The sequence below is a fragment of the Exophiala aquamarina genome (assembly GCF_000709125.1).
Source record: "Exophiala aquamarina CBS 119918 chromosome Unknown aczIA-supercont1.1, whole genome shotgun sequence".
NCBI classification, from domain to species: Eukaryota; Fungi; Ascomycota; class Eurotiomycetes; order Chaetothyriales; family Herpotrichiellaceae; genus Exophiala; species Exophiala aquamarina.
The window spans coordinates 4,955,199-4,976,056 of NW_013550587.1; the positions used below are offsets into that span (position 1 = coordinate 4,955,199).

The 20,858-nt window shown below is 51.0% G+C and overlaps 9 protein-coding genes across 9 annotated transcripts; 5 read left to right on the forward strand and 4 right to left on the reverse strand.

Annotated features, from left to right (window-relative positions):
• Positions 1-1,432: 1,432 nt before the first annotated feature.
• A1O9_01735 (uncharacterized protein) lies at positions 1,433-2,061 on the forward strand (the record flags this gene model as incomplete). The annotated part of the gene is made up of 2 exons (XM_013410893.1): positions 1,433-1,572; positions 1,647-2,061. The coding sequence occupies 2 exons, from the start codon at positions 1,433-1,435 to the stop codon at positions 2,059-2,061; spliced, it is 555 nt and encodes a 184-aa protein (XP_013266347.1).
• Positions 2,062-3,296: 1,235 nt separating this feature from the next.
• Positions 3,297-4,151, forward strand: A1O9_01736 (40S ribosomal protein S13; the record flags this gene model as incomplete). Its single annotated transcript, XM_013410894.1, has 4 exons — positions 3,297-3,498; positions 3,586-3,618; positions 3,814-3,860; positions 3,978-4,151. The coding sequence occupies 4 exons, from the start codon at positions 3,297-3,299 to the stop codon at positions 4,149-4,151; spliced, it is 456 nt and encodes a 151-aa protein (XP_013266348.1).
• A 1,280-nt stretch (positions 4,152-5,431) lies between these two features.
• On the forward strand, positions 5,432-8,421 carry A1O9_01737 (uncharacterized protein; the record flags this gene model as incomplete). Its single annotated transcript, XM_013410895.1, has 4 exons — positions 5,432-6,249; positions 6,302-6,503; positions 6,713-8,129; positions 8,219-8,421. 4 exons carry the CDS (start codon positions 5,432-5,434, stop codon positions 8,419-8,421), a joined length of 2,640 nt encoding a protein of 879 aa, XP_013266349.1.
• Positions 8,422-8,855: 434 nt separating this feature from the next.
• Positions 8,856-9,404, reverse strand: A1O9_01738 (uncharacterized protein; the record flags this gene model as incomplete). The annotated part of the gene is made up of 2 exons (XM_013410896.1): positions 8,856-9,032; positions 9,096-9,404. Coding segments are annotated over 2 exons (486 nt in total), but the record flags the coding sequence as incomplete, so codon positions are not given.
• A 997-nt stretch (positions 9,405-10,401) lies between these two features.
• Positions 10,402-11,880, forward strand: A1O9_01739 (uncharacterized protein; the record flags this gene model as incomplete). The annotated part of the gene is made up of 1 exon (XM_013410897.1): positions 10,402-11,880. The coding sequence occupies one exon, from the start codon at positions 10,402-10,404 to the stop codon at positions 11,878-11,880; it is 1,479 nt and encodes a 492-aa protein (XP_013266351.1).
• A 244-nt stretch (positions 11,881-12,124) lies between these two features.
• A1O9_01740 (uncharacterized protein) lies at positions 12,125-12,615 on the reverse strand (the record flags this gene model as incomplete). The annotated part of the gene is made up of 2 exons (XM_013410898.1): positions 12,125-12,219; positions 12,270-12,615. The coding sequence occupies 2 exons, from the start codon at positions 12,613-12,615 to the stop codon at positions 12,125-12,127; spliced, it is 441 nt and encodes a 146-aa protein (XP_013266352.1).
• A 1,220-nt stretch (positions 12,616-13,835) lies between these two features.
• On the reverse strand, positions 13,836-15,384 carry A1O9_01741 (succinate-semialdehyde dehydrogenase (NADP+); the record flags this gene model as incomplete). Its single annotated transcript, XM_013410899.1, has 2 exons — positions 13,836-14,970; positions 15,038-15,384. The coding sequence occupies 2 exons, from the start codon at positions 15,382-15,384 to the stop codon at positions 13,836-13,838; spliced, it is 1,482 nt and encodes a 493-aa protein (XP_013266353.1).
• An 831-nt stretch (positions 15,385-16,215) lies between these two features.
• Positions 16,216-17,937, reverse strand: A1O9_01742 (uncharacterized protein; the record flags this gene model as incomplete). The annotated part of the gene is made up of 3 exons (XM_013410900.1): positions 16,216-17,033; positions 17,100-17,563; positions 17,612-17,937. 3 exons carry the CDS (start codon positions 17,935-17,937, stop codon positions 16,216-16,218), a joined length of 1,608 nt encoding a protein of 535 aa, XP_013266354.1.
• Positions 17,938-18,668: 731 nt separating this feature from the next.
• A1O9_01743 (cyclohexanone monooxygenase) lies at positions 18,669-20,381 on the forward strand (the record flags this gene model as incomplete). Its single annotated transcript, XM_013410901.1, has 1 exon — positions 18,669-20,381. One exon carries the CDS (start codon positions 18,669-18,671, stop codon positions 20,379-20,381), a length of 1,713 nt encoding a protein of 570 aa, XP_013266355.1.
• Positions 20,382-20,858: the final 477 nt, after the last annotated feature.

The following is a 20,858-nucleotide window of genomic DNA, read 5'->3' on the forward strand; positions in this document are numbered from 1 at the left end:
AGCCCCCCTCCATTGCAACTTCCTCATAATGTCATGTCCTCCTCACCTTGTCACACACTGTTTATATAGAGCTCAGCATCGTCTTGACCGCCGTTTGCCGCGTCTGAAAACTCGCCAATTCGCGCCAGCGCATCAATGACGATGTCGGGCAGTCTTGCAGAGCCACGTTGCGCCGTACATCTCTTCTGATCTTACCACTACCGAAGCTAAAGAGCAACCGCCTCATTTTAGCGAGTCCTCGCGCTCTTTGGAAAGGCGCTAATCTTTGCATTTTTTCCATGTTGCGCATTAGAGATCGGTCAGGTGCTGATCAATTCGTGGATCGGTCTCCGGCTTACCAGGTCCACGAGCATGACTTCCAGAACATACTTCGTGCGAGATCTCGTTTTCGCCATTGACATCTCACCACGTGGCAATGGTTCAATGGTGCAATGCTGATCTCAATCATTTCGCGATCTCCACCTTTGCTCATCTGGTGGTTGATCAAGGTACAATTCTTGCAAGTTATCGACGTTCAAGGGGCCCTCGCTTGCGATGAGCGACCGAACGATGATAAGAGTCTATCAGAGGGAGGCCAAGGGAGCCTTGTTTAACAAGATTCATGCTGGCTCATGATGGTCCTAGCAATTTCTTCGAAGGCGCTGCCTAGGGGAGAGCAATCTTTCTCGTCTATTGAGACGTTACACATTATGAAACAGGTGAAGCGACCCCATGCAAAGTGAGGAATTGAGGATGGAAGATTGCAGACGACAGGAGTGATCGCATAATATCACTGACATGGAGGCAGCATCTGGAGATGCGAGAGTTTAATGGCGATGTCTTTCAAGAAGCTCATTTCTCCTTGTGTTTGGAATTTACTGACGCACCTTCTTTGCACCTTCTTTACGGGAGAGCCAGTCCTGTTACAGAACAGAGCAGGAAAGTATCCTGTGCCAGGCTGTCGCTTGTACTACTGCTTCCAGTCGCACAATTTGTCTCACCGGAACAGTGTTGCTCTTCCAAACCCATCTACAGACATCGCTGCACAACAAGGCTATCCAAAAGGACTGAATGATGGTTGCGGGATCGAAATAAACATGTCCACATTCGGGCTGTCACCCTGTCTGGTTTGATACATTCAAACTCCTCTTGTTGTTCTTTATCGTTTTCGTATGATTAAGTCAGACAAGGTATACAACCCTTCCATCCTCATTGAGTAATAAAGAGCACATAGTCCTAGTGGTGCTCTCAAGTTTGATGCGTTCACGTGACCATTCGTATTTCGCGTGACCATTCACGTTAACCACAAGATCCCCAAGCAACCAGCAAGCCAAAAAAAAGGTGAACTCCCTAAGTTCTACTTCGTCAAACTGTGCGATCACACGCGCAGAAGTGTCTACTTTCTCACTGAGACCTAGCCCGCTGTTAGCGACGCGAGGAGAAGCCGCTCAGAATGTCGCAGACGACTCCAAATCCTCCTTCTGTTGTCATGAACACAGCTGGCAACAGACAGCAGGTTCCCTTGAGAGACTATCTCAACGCCAGGATTGCGCCATTTCTCAAAAGAGCTATTACAGAAAGCCTAGGTGTCGAGTATGTGAGCATGATATCCAAATCATCAAAATACCCCTCTACCACCCAACCCAGTGTCTGACCCTCTTTGACAGAGCAGAATTCCCTCTCCAGTGGCTGGGCGAGTGTCTCATCCACCAATCGATACAGTATGAAGGGAACCCCGACCATACAAACATTCGCGAGAGATTCGTCAATAAATTCGAAGATCCAAAGCCGGAAGAGCATCCTGTGAATGGAGACTCACCGACACTTGCAGTTGCGCCCGCCGCGCAAGAACCTGTTCCCCCAGCCGTGCCAGAATCGTCACTTGAGCAGACGGAAACGGAGGTCGCGATGAACGAAGCAGCCCCTGCAGACTCACAACCCGTCCAGCCAGCGTCGCAGTCGGCGGTAGTACCCGACATTGTCCAAACACCAACTGTTGTCAATGGCGTACAGGAAGAGCGACCGCCAGCTGTGACAAGTCCAGCAAGAGATGACGATACTGAGATGGGCGGAATATCATGATTCGGGGGGGGTTGGAAATGTCTGACACAGCACGGCATTATGGCCAATTTGCTACTCATATGCAACTGGTGGTATCCTGTCTCATCGCCGTCTCTATCTCAGCAAGGCCGGGGGACATAAAATTGGTTGAATCTACTTCAACAGCAATATCACGTTCGACACATTGTTGTCTACTGGCAAAAAGAACTAGGCCGCGGCACAATATGGCGATGTACCCAGTCCTTGGGCATGGCAAATCTTCACGATTGGTGAAGTGCCCAATTTACCGTCAACAGAGATCCTGTTGATGCTGCTCTCTTAGCTGATAGATGACCAGGACGTTTCCACGACGCTGCGGATCCTCAGGCTGGGTGCTCACCCCGTCCGCGGCTCGGTAAACCTCCAATACAGTCTACAGGCGAATGCCTTTGAGATCCAGGATCCCTCTGATCAACCGAAAAGCACCGAGGCGAAACAAGAATGCTTCAATCGAATGATTTGAGGTGTAGGACAAATCTTGAACGAGTCACTGGGTATGCCGTATTACTCAAACGCTTTCAAGTTCGGATTTGTTGAACGAAATTAGCCTACGAGAAAATTCTATGACATGTCTATACCAACCAGACAGCGTGAATGATAGATCCGAATAGTAGTTCTTGGAACCTGCGTGAAGAATTAGCATTGATCGCGTAGGTAAAACTTGAAGGCAGGAGTGCGAGAGGTATAAAGGTTCAGAAGTCCATTGAGATCATCGAAGGAGTCATACATGAGCATGAATCCCTTCTGCAATCAAGAGGTACCAGAAATATAGTTTAAAAACGTTGTGTGTCATCATGTAGAGGCAGGTGGATGCAAAAACGCGAAAGCTCAGGATGGATGCGTACCTTTTTGATTGTTGACCAGCGGACGCCAGGGGCGTAAGTCGAGGCTCACTGGCTTCTCCTATTGATGGCCCATCCTCGCGCCACTTAATTTTCCATTCTAAGTCATTGTATTTGGAGTGGGAAAGCAAACAGAAAGGCTTGCTGCTGAGACGACATAGGCAAGAGAAGAGAAGTAGGTCTAGGGAAAAAGTTTCGGAGGTTCTCCAAGCCTCCCCTGGCCCCTCTCAAAAACCTCTAGCCAATCACAGCTCCGCCAAGATTTTCCGCCTTGGCACACAATTCTGAAAGGGCCACAACTTTGGAACGGCTGCGGCATCACCAGGAGAACCTCAGCACAACGACGCAGAATCGACAACACTACCAACCGTCATCATGGGTCGTCTTCACAGCAAAGGAAAGGGTATCAGCGCCTCGGCCATCCCATACTCGCGATCCGTGCCCACCTGGTTCAAGAGCACGCCCGAGACCGTCGTCGAGAACATATGCAGACTCGCCCGAAAAGGTGCCACTCCTTCGCAAATCGGTGTTGTTCTTCGAGACAGCCATGGTGTCGCTCAAGTCAAGGTCGTCACTGGTATGTGGGAATCTGCTGGAGGGGGAAAAAGCAAAAGACAATGACCATGGAGAATATCGGATGAACTAACTCGGGTGCACACCACAGGTAACAAGATCCTGAGAATCCTCAAATCCAACGGTATGCGCCATCCTCAAAGCACATCGATATGAAGAAAGCAACTTCTTCTGGCCTCTTGTAGTCAGAAAAAAAGGAATCTAAATACCTTTGCTTCAAACGTTGCCTGCAATATATCATTTTTGAGGCACATGAAAACATACAACGCTGCCTCTGCTTTTGGTCCCACGAGACTGACAGAGTGATTCCAAAATCTAGGTCTTGCACCCGAAATCCCGGAAGACCTCTACATGTTGATCAAGAAGGTGCGTGCTGCGCGGAGGACAGACAATCCCCAAAACTATCCAAGTTCTCCTATCAAGAGTTCCACCTCTTTTCTCTGCTAGCAATGGAAGTGCTAACCTGGACCGAAAACATAACAGGCCGTCGCCGTGCGCAAACATCTCGAGCGAAACCGCAAAGACAAGGACTCGAAATTCCGACTCATTCTAATCGAATCCCGAATCCACCGTCTCAGCAGATACTACAAGACCGTTGGTGTCCTCCAGCCCAACTGGAAGTACGAGAGCGCCACCGCCAGCACCCTGGTCGCATAAGAGTGTCTTTATGGTCTTGAAACCACCTTACTTGCAGACCAGAAGGGGCGAAATGACAGCCTACCATTGACTCTTCAAAAATGGAATCAGAAGCAATGAGGCGCGGAGGTTGGGGAGACGAGAGGACGCAGGAGAGAAGCTTGACATAAAATTGTTACGACTCTACTCCGACGGAGTGGGAGTGACATGACGAGTGACATGACGAGTGAAGGGGTTGAACGTGAAATGCCCCCGCCAGAGACAGGCTTGGGACCCTGATTGATGCCATAGACGGACCGGTGTTTCTCAGATCCAAATTAACTAAAGGTATCCTACAGTTTCAAGTGTGACGCAGTCCAGTCTTCTCCCTTCCACCGTGATTTGTTATTTCTCTCCCAATACTTGATCGTGTTAGAACCTGAGCGTCTAATTGTGTCACAAGTAAATGCGTATTTCTCCAGAGGCGTGCCCGCACCAGTGTCACCAGTAAACGCCCGAGAGACCTAGCCATATCTTTTTCGACTGGCCCTCCTCGCCTTCGCAACGGATCCAGCCTTGCGTGGCTTCTCCGCATCAATGTCCTCTGGCATTTCATTGTCATCCGTCCTTCACTTCACAAAGTCTTTGTCCTGCAGACACAAGAGAGGATAGCTTGTTGATGCATTTCTGGAGGAGCCTTGGGCCATGCTCACTTAGAATGCGAGGAGTCAGTACAAAGCATTGTAGATCACAGGCTTGCCGCCGATGCCCACAGGTTGTGGAAGTGAATATTATGTAGCAGGCGATGAAATGGTATCGGCATGCCTTGTGGATGCCAGCGCGTGATACTTAACGGCTGGTATGAGCCGGATTAGTGCACTTGTACCAGTACGCAGTACCACAGATGGATGGAATGCGGCTGCCACAGTTGACACCAGTTGCATTTGTTGCTCCTTCCAAAAATAATTCGCGAATGCGTCGGTCTTTGAGTTTGGGACTAGTCTGTTCTAAGGATATGGCCTCCTCGGCTTCATTCACTTTTGACCCACTCGCATTCGTAGAGGCCACCATCTCGTCTTCCTTATGTCTCTTATTCCTGGTATTTGCAAGTGACATTCAGGTTCAAGGCGCAGCTTGATTAGATTGCGAATTGTAAACAGGCAGCAATCGAATGAACATGTCTAAATGGCGCCTTCGCAGCGTCAAGGTAAGGCGTTTCAATTCATGTCCTCTTTGGCAACAATTTCGTGGCCAGCTTCTCTTTTGATTACTGTGCCCACTGCTAGTAAACCTCCTACTCTTTAAGCCTTGCCAGGTGCTCCATGGCAGGCCCATCGGAAAAACCTCCTCTTAATGATTCTTCGAGCTCCACCATCAGTCTCCCTGAGTATGCCCTTCTGCCAGAGGACAATGTTCTGCCGACTAGCTCCAGTTTGTCAGACTCTTTGAGAAGGGAGTCGTTGGTTTTCCTGGATGATCCATTCGACACAATCTTACCCGCTGAAGACAATGGGCGAGTTGCCCTTACTGTTGGGAAGAATATCTCCAAAGTCTACAACCATCTTAGGAAGAATTTTCAAGATCTGGATCCCCCTTGTGAGGTGCGGTCGGAAGTCCCTGACTACGCACTGGAGACGCCTCACCCAAGCTTGAACATTGTGCTCCAAGTTGTGGGTTCTCGAGGCGATGTCCAGCCCTTTCTTGCTTTGGCCCAAGCCCTTCAGAAAGTTGGGCATCGAATACGACTTGCAACACATCCTGTCTTCCGCGACCTCGTTGAAAGTCATGGCGTTGAGTTTTTCAGCATTGGTGGTGACCCTGCTGAGCTGATGTCTTATATGGTCAAGAATCCCGGGCTTATTCCAAGGTTTGCAGCCATAAAGCAGGGCGAGATATACAGAAGAAGAAGAGCAATTCGTGGCATGTTGCGTGGTTGCTGGAAATCATGTTTCGAGCCAACTGATGGATGCTCTCCAATAAACGGGTCATCAATTGTTCCCGCGAAAAAAGCCAAACGGCCGTCTGCGCGAGCTGCTGAGCCAAGGCCTTTCGTTGCAGATGCTATTATTGCCAACCCCCCCTCATTCGCCCACATTCACTGCGCAGAGAAACTCGGTATACCAGTTCACATGGTATTTACGTGAGTGCAATTTTCGGTTTCATTTACAAGATTCGTTGACAGGGTGCTCTAGCATGCCATGGTCGCCTACGCGTGAGTTTGCTCACCCACTAGCCGATATCAAATCTTCTGATACAGATGTCGCACTGGTTCACTATTTATCTTACTTTCTAGTCGACGCAATCATCTGGCAGGGCCTCGGAAGCGTGATCAACCGCTTTCGATCCAAGGTGCTTGGCCTTCAAGTTGTTGACCCGAGTTTGGCTCCAGGCATGGTACACCGTTTGCGTATACCTCATTCATATTGCTGGTACGTTAGCTGCGATTATCCGTGTTGCCTCTTGAAGTTATACTTACAAAGCTCATGAATATCAGGTCCCCCCATATATTTGCTAAACCACCAGATTGGGGTCCTCATCTCAATGTTCCAGGCTTCTTCCATCTGCCTCTCCATACAGATTACTGTCCGCCACACACACTGCAGAATTTCATATCCTCCGGACCCCCTCCAATATTTGTGGGGTTTGGCTCTATTGTCACCGATGATCCAACATATTTAACTTCGATTGTTCTCAGAGCCATAGAGCTGAGTGGTGTTCGTGCCATCATCTCAGGTGGGTGGGGTAGTCTCGATGTTGACGCCTTAGCTGCCGATTCGAATAAGGGAACAGTCTTCTTCCTCCAGAGCGAATGCCCCCACGATTATCTCTTTCAGCATGTCTCACTTGTGGTTCATCACGGCGGTGCTGGCACTACAGCGGCAGGTCTAGCTGCTGGTAGGCCTACAATAGTGGTTCCCTTTTTCGGCGACCAATTTTTCTGGGGCCATATGGTTCATCGAGCTGGCGTTGGCCCCGCCCCAATCCACAATCAATCTCTCACTCCTTCAGACCTAGTATTAGCCATAAGATCGGCACTGGAGCCGGCCATGAAACACCGTGCAGTGGAGTTTGGCAAGAAGATTCGATCCGAAAATGGGCTTGATATGGCCATCTGTGCGTTTCACGCTCATCTACCCAGGACTGGCATTCCACCTTGCTCTCTCTTCCCCGATCGCGTGGCTACCCTGCAATTTACGGGCAAGAGCAAGGCTGGTACAAGGTCAGAGCCAATGGGAGTAAAAGAGGTCCATCTTAGCCCATTGGCCGCGACTTTCTTACGCAAGCATAATTTTATATCATCTTCTTCGTTCGAAAATATGCAGTTGCTAAGGTACATGGAGTATAATGTTGCCTCTGGACCTTATGAACCCGTTTCCGGCGCAGCATGGACCATTCTGGATCTATTTTATGAGACTTTCAAGGGAATGGGTGAAATATTGACAGAAGTTGGTCATCTCCCTTACTTAGGGGTCAAGGCCTTTGACAAGGGCAAGGCAGCAATAAGGTCGCCCCCTCTTCCGCCTGTTGGAGCGAGATCGTCACCTTCTGTTACATTCTCTTCCTCTAGTCACCACTCATATCCGGGCAGTTTCATGCTCAAAGGCACCCTTCGAGTTAGCAAGGCTGCCGCTCGCGCTCCAGGAGCCTTCGCGACCGCCTTGGCCTCAGGGGCGCATAACCTGCCACGTTTATACCACGATCCCACCGTCCGGCCAATACCAAGAATCACTGGCATCAATTCTGGATTTAAAGCGGGTGTTGCAGAACTAGGATTTGGGATCTACGATGGAATCGCAGGAGTGTTTACACAGCCCATTATGGGTGCGATCGACCCCCACCAGAGTCAGTATGGCCAAAAAATGGAAGAACGAAGAGACACACCTTGCCAGCAAACCACCAAGGGCGATCAATTAGGAGCAGCTCAAGAAACGCCTCCGTGGACGATAGGAGCTAGTGCTCTCGGCTTTGCCAAGGGACTAGGAAGAGGCGCTGTTGGATTACCGATCAAGTTCTTTGCAGGTATGGACTGCACATTTCTTCTTCATGCTATCGTGATGCATTATTGCCCCTTCCTCTGCCACAAGTGCTAACATCTCTTGTTTCTGCAGCGGCCAGCGGTATTGCAGGGTACCCGCTCAAAGGGATCGATTCTGAGTTGAGTAAAGCATGGAAGGGAGACGACATGAAGGAAGTGCGAAAGCAGAGAAATCTGCAAGGTGAGAAGGAATACTTCGAAGCAGGCTTCACAAGCCGGCAGGTCGAAGAAATAGCCGCGAGGTGGGAAGCAATCATGGGAGATTTCGTAAGATAGATGACAAGTTGGCCACCCGAAGGATATGGCATGTACCTACTTTATCATACAGGTGCTTATGTACGAGACAGGGAAGGTATTGGAGCTAGGCACGGATCAAGCAAAGGATGTGCCCCGTTTGCACCTCCGGTGACTGTCTTGAAGAAAAATCGAGCAAGAAGTACAAGTTGCGTGTCAGCGTGCTAGACTGGTGGGCTTTGGACCATTGCATAACGATTTCAGTTGCGAAAAAAGCTTCCACATTCTGACATGGCCACAATTTCTCCCAACATATTGAATCTTGCCCTCACAGTACATATTCAAGCATGAGGAGTTCTGGCTTCCTTCAGGCTGATGGGTCAAAACTTTACTTCCCATACAGTCTCTCCCCAGTTCCACAAAGAACTCAGCGATAGTCACTTCACCCACAGCCGCTTCAATGATTCGACAATCATTCATTTACAGGGAAAGTTGTCGAAGACTTTCACATCAAACTTCCCAACAGCAGTATTGAAGAAACGGGTCAACGACTTGGTTCTCCGTTCTGCTCCCCAAAAGTCATATCCAACCAGCACGTTGTCAACATCAAGATATACAATGACGGAAATGCTGTTGGCGACCAACAAATTCCACTGTGCAACCTCCGAGTCAGCGAACAGTAATGCCCATATACTTGAATACCGTGCGGAACTCACGCTTTGCGTAGAGCCGACCACTGGATCATTGACAATACCACCGAATGCAGCATTGTTGGTTTTCAAGATGTCTGCGGTAATGAGTGGGAACCCGGCATTTTCCACATGGTCCACGAAACATGTCGGTGAACTTCCAACACTCGGCCCGACAAGTCGCAGCTTGTTCAAGACTTGTCCATCGGGTGTCACATCTGTATAGTCGAACAGAGATGAAGCGAACTCGCCCTCGTATGCTTCATCTACTCGGACTTTTCCTTGTGTGGCTGAATTATACCAGTAACCAGAAGTGATGTGCGACACGTCGTTGTCCCTGACACCACACGGGTTTTCAGCCTTAAACTTGAGCCAGGGGTTGCGGTTGCTATTCTTACCATTTGTGTTGGATGAAGTGTCCACGTAGTTCAGTGACGACGTCAGGAGTGGGTGGTTGGGTGAATCCAGCTGAGAACGCCGCGTATGAGGATGGGAAGGGGCCGCTGTCTGATAACGCTCCCTTTGCTCCACTCAATGAACCAAGAGAGGAAAGCGCGAGAAAGATCTTCATTGCGACCATTGAGATGATGCTATATTACTTCTGCGGGACAAGGAGAGAGTGGGCGTCGAGATCGTTTGAGCTTGCCTTTTATATAATACTTGACGAGCCTCTTCTGCTCATGCTGACTCTCCTTTGGAATCTCATCGCCTCAACGGATCGATTCGACCCACCAACAGTCCAAACACTACCGGAATGGAGTTTGCAGTTTGCGGTGTGCAATATTTCCATTGCCAGGAATGTCAACTTGATGTGGAGTGGAGCACTTAGCCTTGGGTCACGTTCTGAATTAACCGACGCCATTCTCGGTCTCTGAGTTTGGGATGGTTCTTACTCAGGCACCCGCCATTCGATGTAGTGGGCCAAAAAACCACCCAACGCTGCTTTCACTTCTCCTCTGTACATGCCTGATGATCTGATAATGCCTCGATCGAGCATTCAGTATGCTGTCAAGTGCCTTGGATGCAGATACTCCGCGGCCTAAGCGAACAAGAGTCAACGTAGTACAATCCAAGAATGGATGCTACACTTGCAAGTACGCAGCCCATTAATTGAAGCGAGAGATGGCCCCAATCTAAAATCCATAGGGCCCGCCGCATCAAGTGTGATGAGACAAGACCGAGCTGTGTTCGGTGTCAACGCTCTGGCAAATCTTGCGAGGGGTACAGATCCTCTGGATTGCCACCTGTGTCTCGATCTTCATGTCCGAACAAGCCTCCACCAAATGATACAGCCTCGTTGAGTCCGGTGGTCTCCGCAAAGTTTCTCAGAGGCATGTCTTTTGGAGTTCAGCATGAGGTTGCCTCGCTCCGCTATAGCCAACTTTGCTTGGAAGTAATTTATCAAGATAGATACAGCACATTCTCACTCAATGGGGACTTCATCTGGCTAGGACTCATATCCCAACTTTCCTCGACAAATCTCGCGGTAAGCACTGCACTTGCGACCTTCGGGGCGGTGTATGAAGCTGTCTTTTTCCGGAGAACACACTCGAGTCTATCACTGGCGTCAGTCCAGTACAGCAAGGCCCTATCTGCGTTGCAAGAGGATGTCGCCTCGCAATACCACGGGCCTATTCCGAGCTTCCTCGCCAGTGTGCTCCTTGCTGCTTCTCAGGTTCTTCAAAGACGCTACAACAACTCATTGACTCATCTCAAAGGGGCCTTTACAGTTCTGACAAAGACAATGTCTCGCCGCGTTCAGAACAATCGGAGCAAATGTGATGCTTCGCCGAGTCGGAATTCCTCGAGAGGAACGTCAAGCTGCGAAGCTCGTCTATCTGACTTCGCACAGTCGCTCGATCTCCTAACCGCATCGTTTGTCCTGCACCGCCCTCCAGAGCTCCCGTCGTCCTTTGATTTCGAGGTGTCGAATCAAAACTCGAGTAAGACTCATCTTGAGAGTGGCTCTCACCCACTCCAGTCCTTGCTGCACCACTGCTATCACATCGCAAATGCCGCATCGCCTTATAAATATCTGGCCCGATATAGCTTCCCAACGGAATTGGCCATGGAACAAGGTCGATGTATTGCCCATCTATCACAATGGCTAACCAGATGTAACGATGCGCTCCAGAGTCGGGCATCGGATTCTATGCAACTCAACGTACGCCAGACCTACCTGTTACTCCAAGTTCAATGCTTGAGCACACTGATATATCTGTCAGTGATTTCGAGTCCATATGAGTCGACCTACGACACATACACGACCTACTTCCAGCAAATCATACAGAACGCCGAAGAAATAATCACCAGTCCTTCGTCTTCTTCTCCCTCGATGCCAGTATGCCGCTTTCGAGTACAGCCAGGGCTCGCCCAAGCACTCTTCATAACGAGCACGAAGTACCGAAATAGCACTCAACGCCGTAAAGCGATAGATCTACTCTCAAAAGTGGGCATGGAAGGCCCGTGGGACCCTGATATCATGTGCAAAGTAGCTAGAAGGGCAGTTGAGATTGAGGAATCTAGATCATTGTCTTCGATGATGTTGAAGCAAAGCCAATGTGGGCCAGGGCTGTTCCGGGATTTGGACTGCAGTTCGTGCGTCGACATTGATATCCCCGAGCAATGTCGTCTGCACGGGTGCGGCGTGGACCCTGGAGAGGGGAGTCTTGAGACCAATAATCCTGCGTCGGTGCATTTCAGCTTGTGCAAGAATGTCGAAAACATGGTCAGATCCCAAAATCATGAAAGCACAGAACATTGGATCATATGGACTGAGCCAATGGTGGTTGGGGCAGGCCCGTTCTCGTAAAATGAGCCGCAAGACTTGGATCAGATGTATCACAGTCAGCAAGAACTTAGTTCGCATTGGAGAAATACCAGCGACAAGAATCGGCACAGCATATGATTTGCGTTCCTGTTATTGCACTGTACGCTACAATTGTTCTGAATTTCAGATGTTTCCAACGCCTTGGGTATCTCGATGCATGAAAAATACCACCCTTGCCTTAGATGCCGCTAAAAGAGAACATGCCCTTGTTGATCCAAGTCAAAGCTCAGCCTCCCTGACTGGTGCCACCGGACTGTTGCAATGCGAAGACTTGCTTGCGAAGATCGAGCCAAAAGTCTTTGCCACTGGTCATTGCTCCCGCTACCATCCGTCAAGATATTACCGGTGGAATGTGTGGTTGACAGACTCACCTTTCACGCCCCAAGGACTCTCAGTCTTTGTGGTCTGCGGCTTAGCCTCCGGCTTGAACAGAGGTGCTTTGGATTCAAACCCTTGCTTGAGGGCGGCGTCCACGGCATCTGGATTGAAGCCTGCAAGCGGGACATGTTCGTCTGAGGATGGAAGTGCCGATAGTGTAGCAGGCCCATTTTGAGCACCAGTGTCTGCCGACCTATTTACACCTGGACCCGTCTTCCCTCCTCTCTTGCTCTGGCCTGCGCCAGGTGTGCCATCTCGAGAGCCCGCTGTTGAACGATTTGGGTTGGCACTTTTTGAGTCGTTGCCTCGACGTCCGTTACGTGCTCTGGCAGAAGGCATATGAGTAAGCGAGGGCACGAATCAATGGATTGGATGAGGAATAGAGCGCGCAGGTAAGAACAGGATGGTGGCGAAGGATACGGGCGGCATGTATCAGCAAGAACAGACGCGGGACTTACTCTTCACTGGGGGTGTTCATAGAGTGCAGCAGGAAGGAGGAGGCGTCGGTGGCTGTGACTACAATGTGCTCTTGGAATACAATTTAACACGCAGGGCCCGTGACTCGTTTGCCTGGATGAACTCTCGGAACGGAAGTTGGGCTCGCAATGGACTACGGTGGACGAGGGATGGTGGACGAGTACGGAGGAGGCCAAAGGCCAAAGGCGAAATGCCAAGCCAACTAGCCGAAAAGTCAAAACTGGCAGGCAGTACTCCGTAATTACAAGAAGTGGTTTAACTGCTTGGGCATCACGGCGCGCTCACCCACACGGTGCCGCTTTTAGAACCTCGTGGTCACGACTCACCCCTCGACTCACGCTCCGACTCACCCCGCACTGCGACGGTTTGATTTCTGCTGCAGTCCCCCTCGTACACCCTGTCCCATGATCAATTTCCATTATTGGCGACAAACTTGATGCACTCCATTTCGGGTCCCTGTGACGGGATCCCTGCTGCGTTTCCCTGCCCACCCCTGTCTCGTGGACTGGCCGACTACCAGTACAAAATGGAGCCCCTCCGCCTCTCAGCTTACGGGCTGCAATCTCCTCTTTCGAATTCTGTAGTATTCAGCAGCTATCAATTCTAGGTCAGAGACCCTCCTTCCACTACCGGCGTGCTTCGACCTCAAACTCCTACGCCAACCACTATAGGCAGGCAGAACGCCACGACAGACGAGCTATGTATAGGCTCGTGATGAAGCCGACGGTAGTCGAAATACGCTTGCCACCTGGGCTAGAACTCTGCCGTACTATAGACTGCGAGACATAAGTGCCATCTATGACTTGTGGTGGTACAAGCCCTACTCCCTCTCCAGCGTCAAGGGCGTGCCGTAGGACAAGATAGAGTCTGATAAATGGTCTGACGGCGACAGGGTGGACTTGCTCGTCCATACCCTCGAGCATTGTTTGGACCGACTCCGTCAAAGGATTTTCCAGATGTCCCTTCCGGAATAGCACCTACGGAGTAGGGTGTATGTATCTACCGATTATTGTCTACCTGCCAAGGTAGGTCGTCTCCATCATCTTGTCCTTCTGCAAAGCAGAGAGCTTTCTGTGCGCACGTCATAATCCCCCAGTGACGACCATCTTGAGGGTTAGATAGTCGTCGAGCCCATATTTACTGCCTTCCCGGCCGAACCCAGAGTGTTTGATGCCTCCAAATGGAACCGGTGCGTCCGAGACCACTCCCGTATTGATGGCAACCATGCCAGTCTCCAGCCTCTCACTCACGCGGTGCGACCTTGCAAGGTCAGTGGTCATGACATACGACGCCAAACCCACGTCCGAGTTGTTGGCCCTTTCGACGACTTCGTCCTCTGATGAGAATTTCAGCAGCGCAGCGACTGGCCCAAAGGTCTCTTCCTTGGTGACTTGCATGGTATCGTCGACGTCGCCGAGAATGGTAAGCTCGTGGAAGTTCCGACCCAGGGATGGAAGGCTGTTCCCGCCCAGCAGGACTTTGGCATTTTTGCTAACAGCGTCCTTGATGTGCGATTCGACCTTCTCAGTGCCGTTGGTAAGCGGTCCGTGAGTAATAGACCCATCAGTGACGATGAGTGCATTTCCCACTCGAAACTTCTTGACTTCCTCGATCAGCCTTTGACTGAATTTCTGATAAATCCCTTGTTGGACAAAGATCCGATTCGCGCACACGCACGTCTGCCCGGTGACCTTGAATTTGGCGGTGAGGAGACTGGAGATGGCAATTTCGAGATCTGCATCGTCAAAGACAATAAACGCCGCGTTACCACCGAGTTCTAGACTGAGCTTCTTCAGTGTCCGTGCAGATTGTTGATACAGTATTTTGCCAACCCTCGTCGACCCGGTAAACGAGATTTTCTTGACAATGTCCGACTCGCAAAGAGCGAGGCCGAGTTGGGGGGTATTCTGGGCCGCCGTTACGATATTGAAAACGCCCTTGGGGATCCCAGCACGCTCGCCTATTACGGCCAAAGCGTTGGATGAAAATGGAGTCAAGCCGTCCGACTTCAGCACTATCGTACAGCCCGCTGCCAAAGCAGCGGCGATCTTACGCACGCCCATGGCCAGAGGAAAATTCCACGGCGTAATGAGACCGCACACACCAATGGGCTCCTTGACAACTCGAGTCCGAGAGTTCGGGGTACTGTTCGGGATCACGTCTCCATAGATCCTGGCCGCCTCTTCGGAATACCATTCGAAGAAGTTCGCCGATAATCTGATTCATGTCACAACGTCAACTTCTTTTGCGCCGCGAGGCCTGAGCGATCAGCAAAAGGACTCACATGACTTCTCCCGTGGCATCAGCCTTGGCCTTGCCATTCTCCAGGGTGATGATCGTACTGAGGTCCTCTTGATGCTCCACCAGAAGCTCAAAAACCCTGCGTAGAATTCGCCCGCGCTGCCGGCCGGATAGACGCTTCCAACCCTCCAACGCGCCAGACGCGGCTTTAATGGCATCGTTCAGGTCGTCGACCCCTGATTCCGGAACCCCCCCAATGACCGTGTCGGTTGCTGGGCTCTTGACCTCAAACGTCTGGCCGGATATGGCCGACACCCATTGCCCTGCGATATACGTCTTGTTGACGACAAAGAGACCTGGGTCCTTCAGGGATGAAGCCGAGAAGGTCATTGTGGTTGACGGTGTGAGTCCTGACACGAAGACAGTATCATAGATACTTGCCCAGTCCCATATATAGTCTCCATTACTTGTATCGGTGCCCGGGTAGCCTACCTGTGATGGAGGCGTCCACCTGAATCACCTTTCATGGGTGTTTGACTACGTAGATACCCAACCGCAAGATCGCCTGATGCAACTAAACCTTTTGGCGTAATTTTACCCGTTCCCCGGACTCCCTACTCTGACACCTATACTTTACAGGGCCGCACCGGTCACCTAGATGCAGACTGGTGATCCCCAATCACTCCCAATCACTCCTCGACGATCAATCTCCGGTTCGATAGTTTCCCTCGTGAGCAGGCAGAACGGCAAAGAGTCTGCTATCTGCGACGTGCCCATCTGCGACGTGCCTGCGCCAGTGTCGTTTGGGCTGTTCAATCTCATTGCAACTATCGCTTCAGTCCGGAGCTGAGTACCTGGTGATTACAAAACCCCACTCTAAACGATTCGAGTCGTCTGAGCAAAAGACTGGCAGAGCTCCTTGGTGGGTTCGGTGGCCGGCTCCGTTCAAAATTGACAGCTGTGGTACCCGTTCTATCTTTGTCTGGTACTTGCATCTGAATTTGACTACATCGGTCTGAGTACCAAATTCTGTGCTTGTTTCCTGTCAACTACCATAAACCCGCCGTAATAATAATAAGTGCTCAATTTCCTCCATCGTCCTACTGGGAAGGCCTTAGAATCATGGAACCAGGAGCTAAAAGACAAGCAATGTCGTTGCAAAATTACAAGTACCCGTCCACCTAGGAGTGACATGTCCCAAGGCGTTCCTGGAATGTCTGATCATCGACCCTTCAGATCCCCTCGACTAGCCTCACCAGCTTCGACTGCTTGGGTGCTGTGACTCGCCGACAGGTGTAGACCTTCAAACACCACCTTCGGGCCGGTGAATGTCTTGCGCTTTCCCAGGAACCAACTCAATCCAATGAAAAAAAGTTCGCCTACAGCGATCACACTCAGGTAATTCATGTTCTGAGCCTCCACGGGGAGGAAGGTAGGAAAGCAGAACCACACTGTGTACATAGCAATCCAGAGGCTGGAAAAAATGTTGCAGAACAACCCCGTCCACCTTCCCAGCGCGAACGGTCGAGGTGGCAAGATTTTGTCACGGCCACAGACCGCAAGGATAGCCTGAGGGACCGTGTATGTGGCATTTAGACCCAGAATGGATATGGATAGGAAAGAGTTGAATGCGGTGGTGGACCCAATGTAGATGAGGCCGTAGAAGATGGCGAAGACGCAGGTCAAAACCGTGGCGTTCACTGGCACCTTCAATGTAGGGTGGACTTTGCTGAAGAATTTGCTGAAGGGTAGGCCATTGTCTCGGGAGAAGGCCCAAACGAGGCGTCCCGACGTTGCGTAGCAGGAGATGGTGGCCGAAACGTACGCCAGAAACAGCCACACAGTGAAGAAGAGAGCCACAGGATCGTTGTGAATGGCCTGGAAATAAACCGTTACGTACGGTGACGGACTATTCATGACCTCATCGAGATCCGTGGCGGAGAACAGAAATGCGACAGTCCACACAAAGCCAGTGATCATTCCGATGACCATGGTCAGGCCCATTGCTCGGGGGACATTTTTCCTTGGATTGGGCATTTCTGTTTGTTGGGCAGATTAGTCAGTCTCTGTCTCCCGGTTCAGCTGGGACTCGAGTAAGTAATTACCTTCAGAAACATGTGTGGCCGCGTCAAGAGCAATGAAAGCGAACATGCCCTGGCCAATGCCGATAAAGAATGCAACTCCGTCGACCCAGCCACTGTTATTGTTCCAGTCCGCAAAGACCGTTTGACCGGTCTGTTTGTGCTCGCTTCTTGCCAGCACAGTAATTGTGGATACGATGAATCCGACGATGGACAACCAGAAACAAGCAATCTCCGCCTGAGGTAGTTGCTTGGGAAACAACGTAATCAACGCCGTGGAGAGGATCGTAAGAGCCACGTAGATGAGATAGATTTGCCACTGTGTGGCTGCGAAGTCCGGGTGGTAGACAGCAGCCATGACAGCGACGGCTTGTGCACAGAAGATGCAAGACCCGCACGCGAGCATCCACCAGGAAAAGACACTCACCCAGCCGATCGTGTACGACACCGCCGCTCTGAATCTCGGAGGCGCGACCATGAAGGAGAAGCTACAGGCAGGTTAACCATGATTTCAATCACCTTCGCGGGGTTCATACTGGTACTGTCCACCCGAAGTCGGATAGGCACTGGCTAACTCGGCGAGACCAAGGGTGATGATACTGCATACCACAAAGCCAATCACTAGACTCCACACCACACATGTTGCTCCGCCGGCAATGAGAGGGATGACAAACACGGCCGAGTATGCGATCCAGGAATTGGTGATGGTGAAAGCAAGAGACAAGGTCGACAAGACACCGAACTGACGTGGCAATTCACCTATGTGACCTTGAGCACGAAGTTCCAATTCGTCGGCCGACAGGTTTTCTGAATTGGAGGCCCCAATAGCCTCAGGCTCGGTGGTGGTCGGCGAAGAGCCCATGGTATGACCGTTTGTATTGTGATATTGAATAGCAGAAGGAAATTTCTCGTTGAGAGGTGATGCGCACATGGTCTCGTCCCTGGTGTCTTCTCCAGGATTATATGCGAGTTAATGTCTCCTGCAGACGTGGTACACCCTCCTGAATGCCGTTCATTATCAGTTCAGCGTAGGGGTTTGTGGAGTCCATTTGTCTGGGGAAGATGAGATGAATTTCACGAAAGCGAGCCCGTTGATGCCCACTAGTCCCTAAAATGTTAGCTTAAGCGGTCGTTATCAATGGGTGGGTCTCCAACTGACAACCCCAGAGGCATGACCAGGGCCGGCTATCTAGGCGACTATCACAGACGCACAGTTGGCGATCTCTAGGTTTATTAGTGGGCCTCCGTGCCCCTCAAACGCTCGCCTAGATTTGCCTGTTCTAGGTTGTCGAGCCGTGGCCGTGTTCCAAATCGCCAAACTCAAACTGCAATGCTGGTAGGACGAACGGGCGTGCATTTCCATCCCTGCCGGCATGTTCGAGTGTAAACATGGTATGTCTGACATTTGACGTAGTTTGCGAAGGCGTCGCAAGGACTGTGCTCCGCTGGATTGGTGGGCTGCTAAAGACATAATGCACGTTGGACAGTGTAAATATATAGGGCTCTTCATGGGCTGCCCTGCAGCAGACTGACCCGTCGACGAACCTTCCAGCCTTGCGAGCTTGCACCGGGACAAAACATCCTCCATTCATGATGACTGTCGACGCCAAACCCACAGAGCTAGACACCCTTGTGGTGGGTGCCGGATTTGCCGGCATCTATCAACTGTACAGCCTTCGCAACCTCGGATACTCAGTCAGGGTCATTGATAAAGCTGGGGGTGTTGGCGGCACTTGGTACTGGAACCGCTATCCTGGTGCCATGAGCGACAGTGAAAGCTTTGTGTTTCGGTTCACTTGGGACAGGGACGACCTGAGAACCTACCCATGGACCAACCGCTATTTGCAGGGGCCAGAAATCTTAAAGTATCTTGAACACATTGTGGACAGACACCACCTTCGCAAAGACATTCAACTCAACACCGAACTGGAGAGCGCAGATTGGGATGCTGAACAAGGCAAATGGCTCGTGACAACCAGCACCAACGAAGTCTTCGTGGTCCGCTACCTGATCACCGCACTGGGTTTACTTTCCACAGCTAAACTGCCGAACATACCAGGATTGGACGAGTTCAAAGGAGAAATCTGCCACACCTCCCGCTGGAGAGATGATTTCGACTTGAGCGACAAGCGAGTCGGTGTTCTTGGTAATGGATCTACGGGCGTGCAGGTCATCACCGCCCTCGCCCCCCGAGTGAAGTCGCTGGTCAGTTTTCAGAGATCTCCCCAGTACAGTGTCCCCAGTGGCAATGGACCGGTGACGACAGAGTATCGCCGGTGGTTGAACGATCATTACGACGAGATCGTGGAGGGCCTCCCGAAAACTGCAACCGCGTTCGGGTTCACAGAGTCGACTACACCCTACGCCTCGGTGGAGCTCGACAGGCGTGAGGAGATATTTCAACGTCTCTGGGATCAAGGCAATGGGTTCCGGTTCATGTTTTCGGGATTCTCAGATATTTCCACCGACAAGGAGGCCAATGAGGCCACCTGTAAATTTGTCAAATCGAAAATTGCCCAGATCGTCAAAGACCCGGAAAAGGCCAGGAAACTGATGCCGCGAGAACCGTACGCGCGACGACCTCTCTGCGACAGCGGCTACTACCAGCAGTTCAATCGCCCCAACGTCGATATCGTTAATCTTCGGGACACCCCGATCGACCGTTTTACCGCCACGGGGGTCAAGACAACCGACGGTAAAGTTCATGAGGTGGACACCTTGATCCTGGCCACCGGATTTGACGCTGTCGAGGGAAGCTACACCAGGATCCAACTTCGCGGAAGATCGGGAAAATCACTCGCGGATCACTGGAAGAATGGACCAACGAGTTACCTCGGGTCCTTTGTTCCTGGGTTCCCCAACCTCTTCATGATTAGTGGACCTCAGGGGCCATTCGCGAACGCCCCTCCGAACGTCGAGATGCAGGTCAATCTCAATAACGAGCTGATCCAACGAGCGGAAAGACTGCGAGCGACGGGCAAAGCTGCGGTCGTCGAAGCGATTCCTGAGGCCGAGGCGGACTGGAGCGAACATTGTAACGAATTGGCCCAGACCACCTTGTTCCCGAGTATCCCGTCGTGGATATTCGCAACCGTACCGGGGGCCCCGAAACCTATCCCTCGCTTCTTCCTGGGTGGTCTTGCCAACTTTATCACAGTTTTGGATGGCGTTGCCAAAGCAGGCTATGACGGCTTTGCAGCTCCTCTAGGAAACGGTCGGAAGGAGGTCTGCAATGGCACTTCGAAGACTGGCTCTCTCGAAAATGTCACCTTGGAAAAAGGCACAGTCGAGGTTGCACTTGCCTGATTTGAATGATGTAGATAAGTATTAAGTCTGGTGGCACGTGTTGAACACAGACGAATTTGCAGTGTTGGAACTAGTCAAATCTCGCTCAATCGAACAGATAGATGTTGAAGTTTCTGTCGTGGATGTTCTGCATGGACCGTGAAACGAATGTCAAAATCGTGTTGCCATTTTCTGGGCGCATATTTAGATCGTGAGTTGTATTCGTGTCTAGATAAAGATGCGCGCTTATGGCGTCTATCTGACGCCCTGATGCCACCCAGCGATTTACCGGCATAACCGGGAAGTTGAGCGCGGGGTGGCGGGTCACGGTGAGACGTACACAGTAACCCATAGGTGGCTTATAGGTGCAGATGGGGGGCGCATAGATAAGAGCAGCGCCCCCATTACTTGGCTCTCTATCTAGATGACAGGCATGAGCCACCGGCGGCAGATGGATGGTTCAACATCACTTAGATTCGTTATCACTGTCTCGTTCAA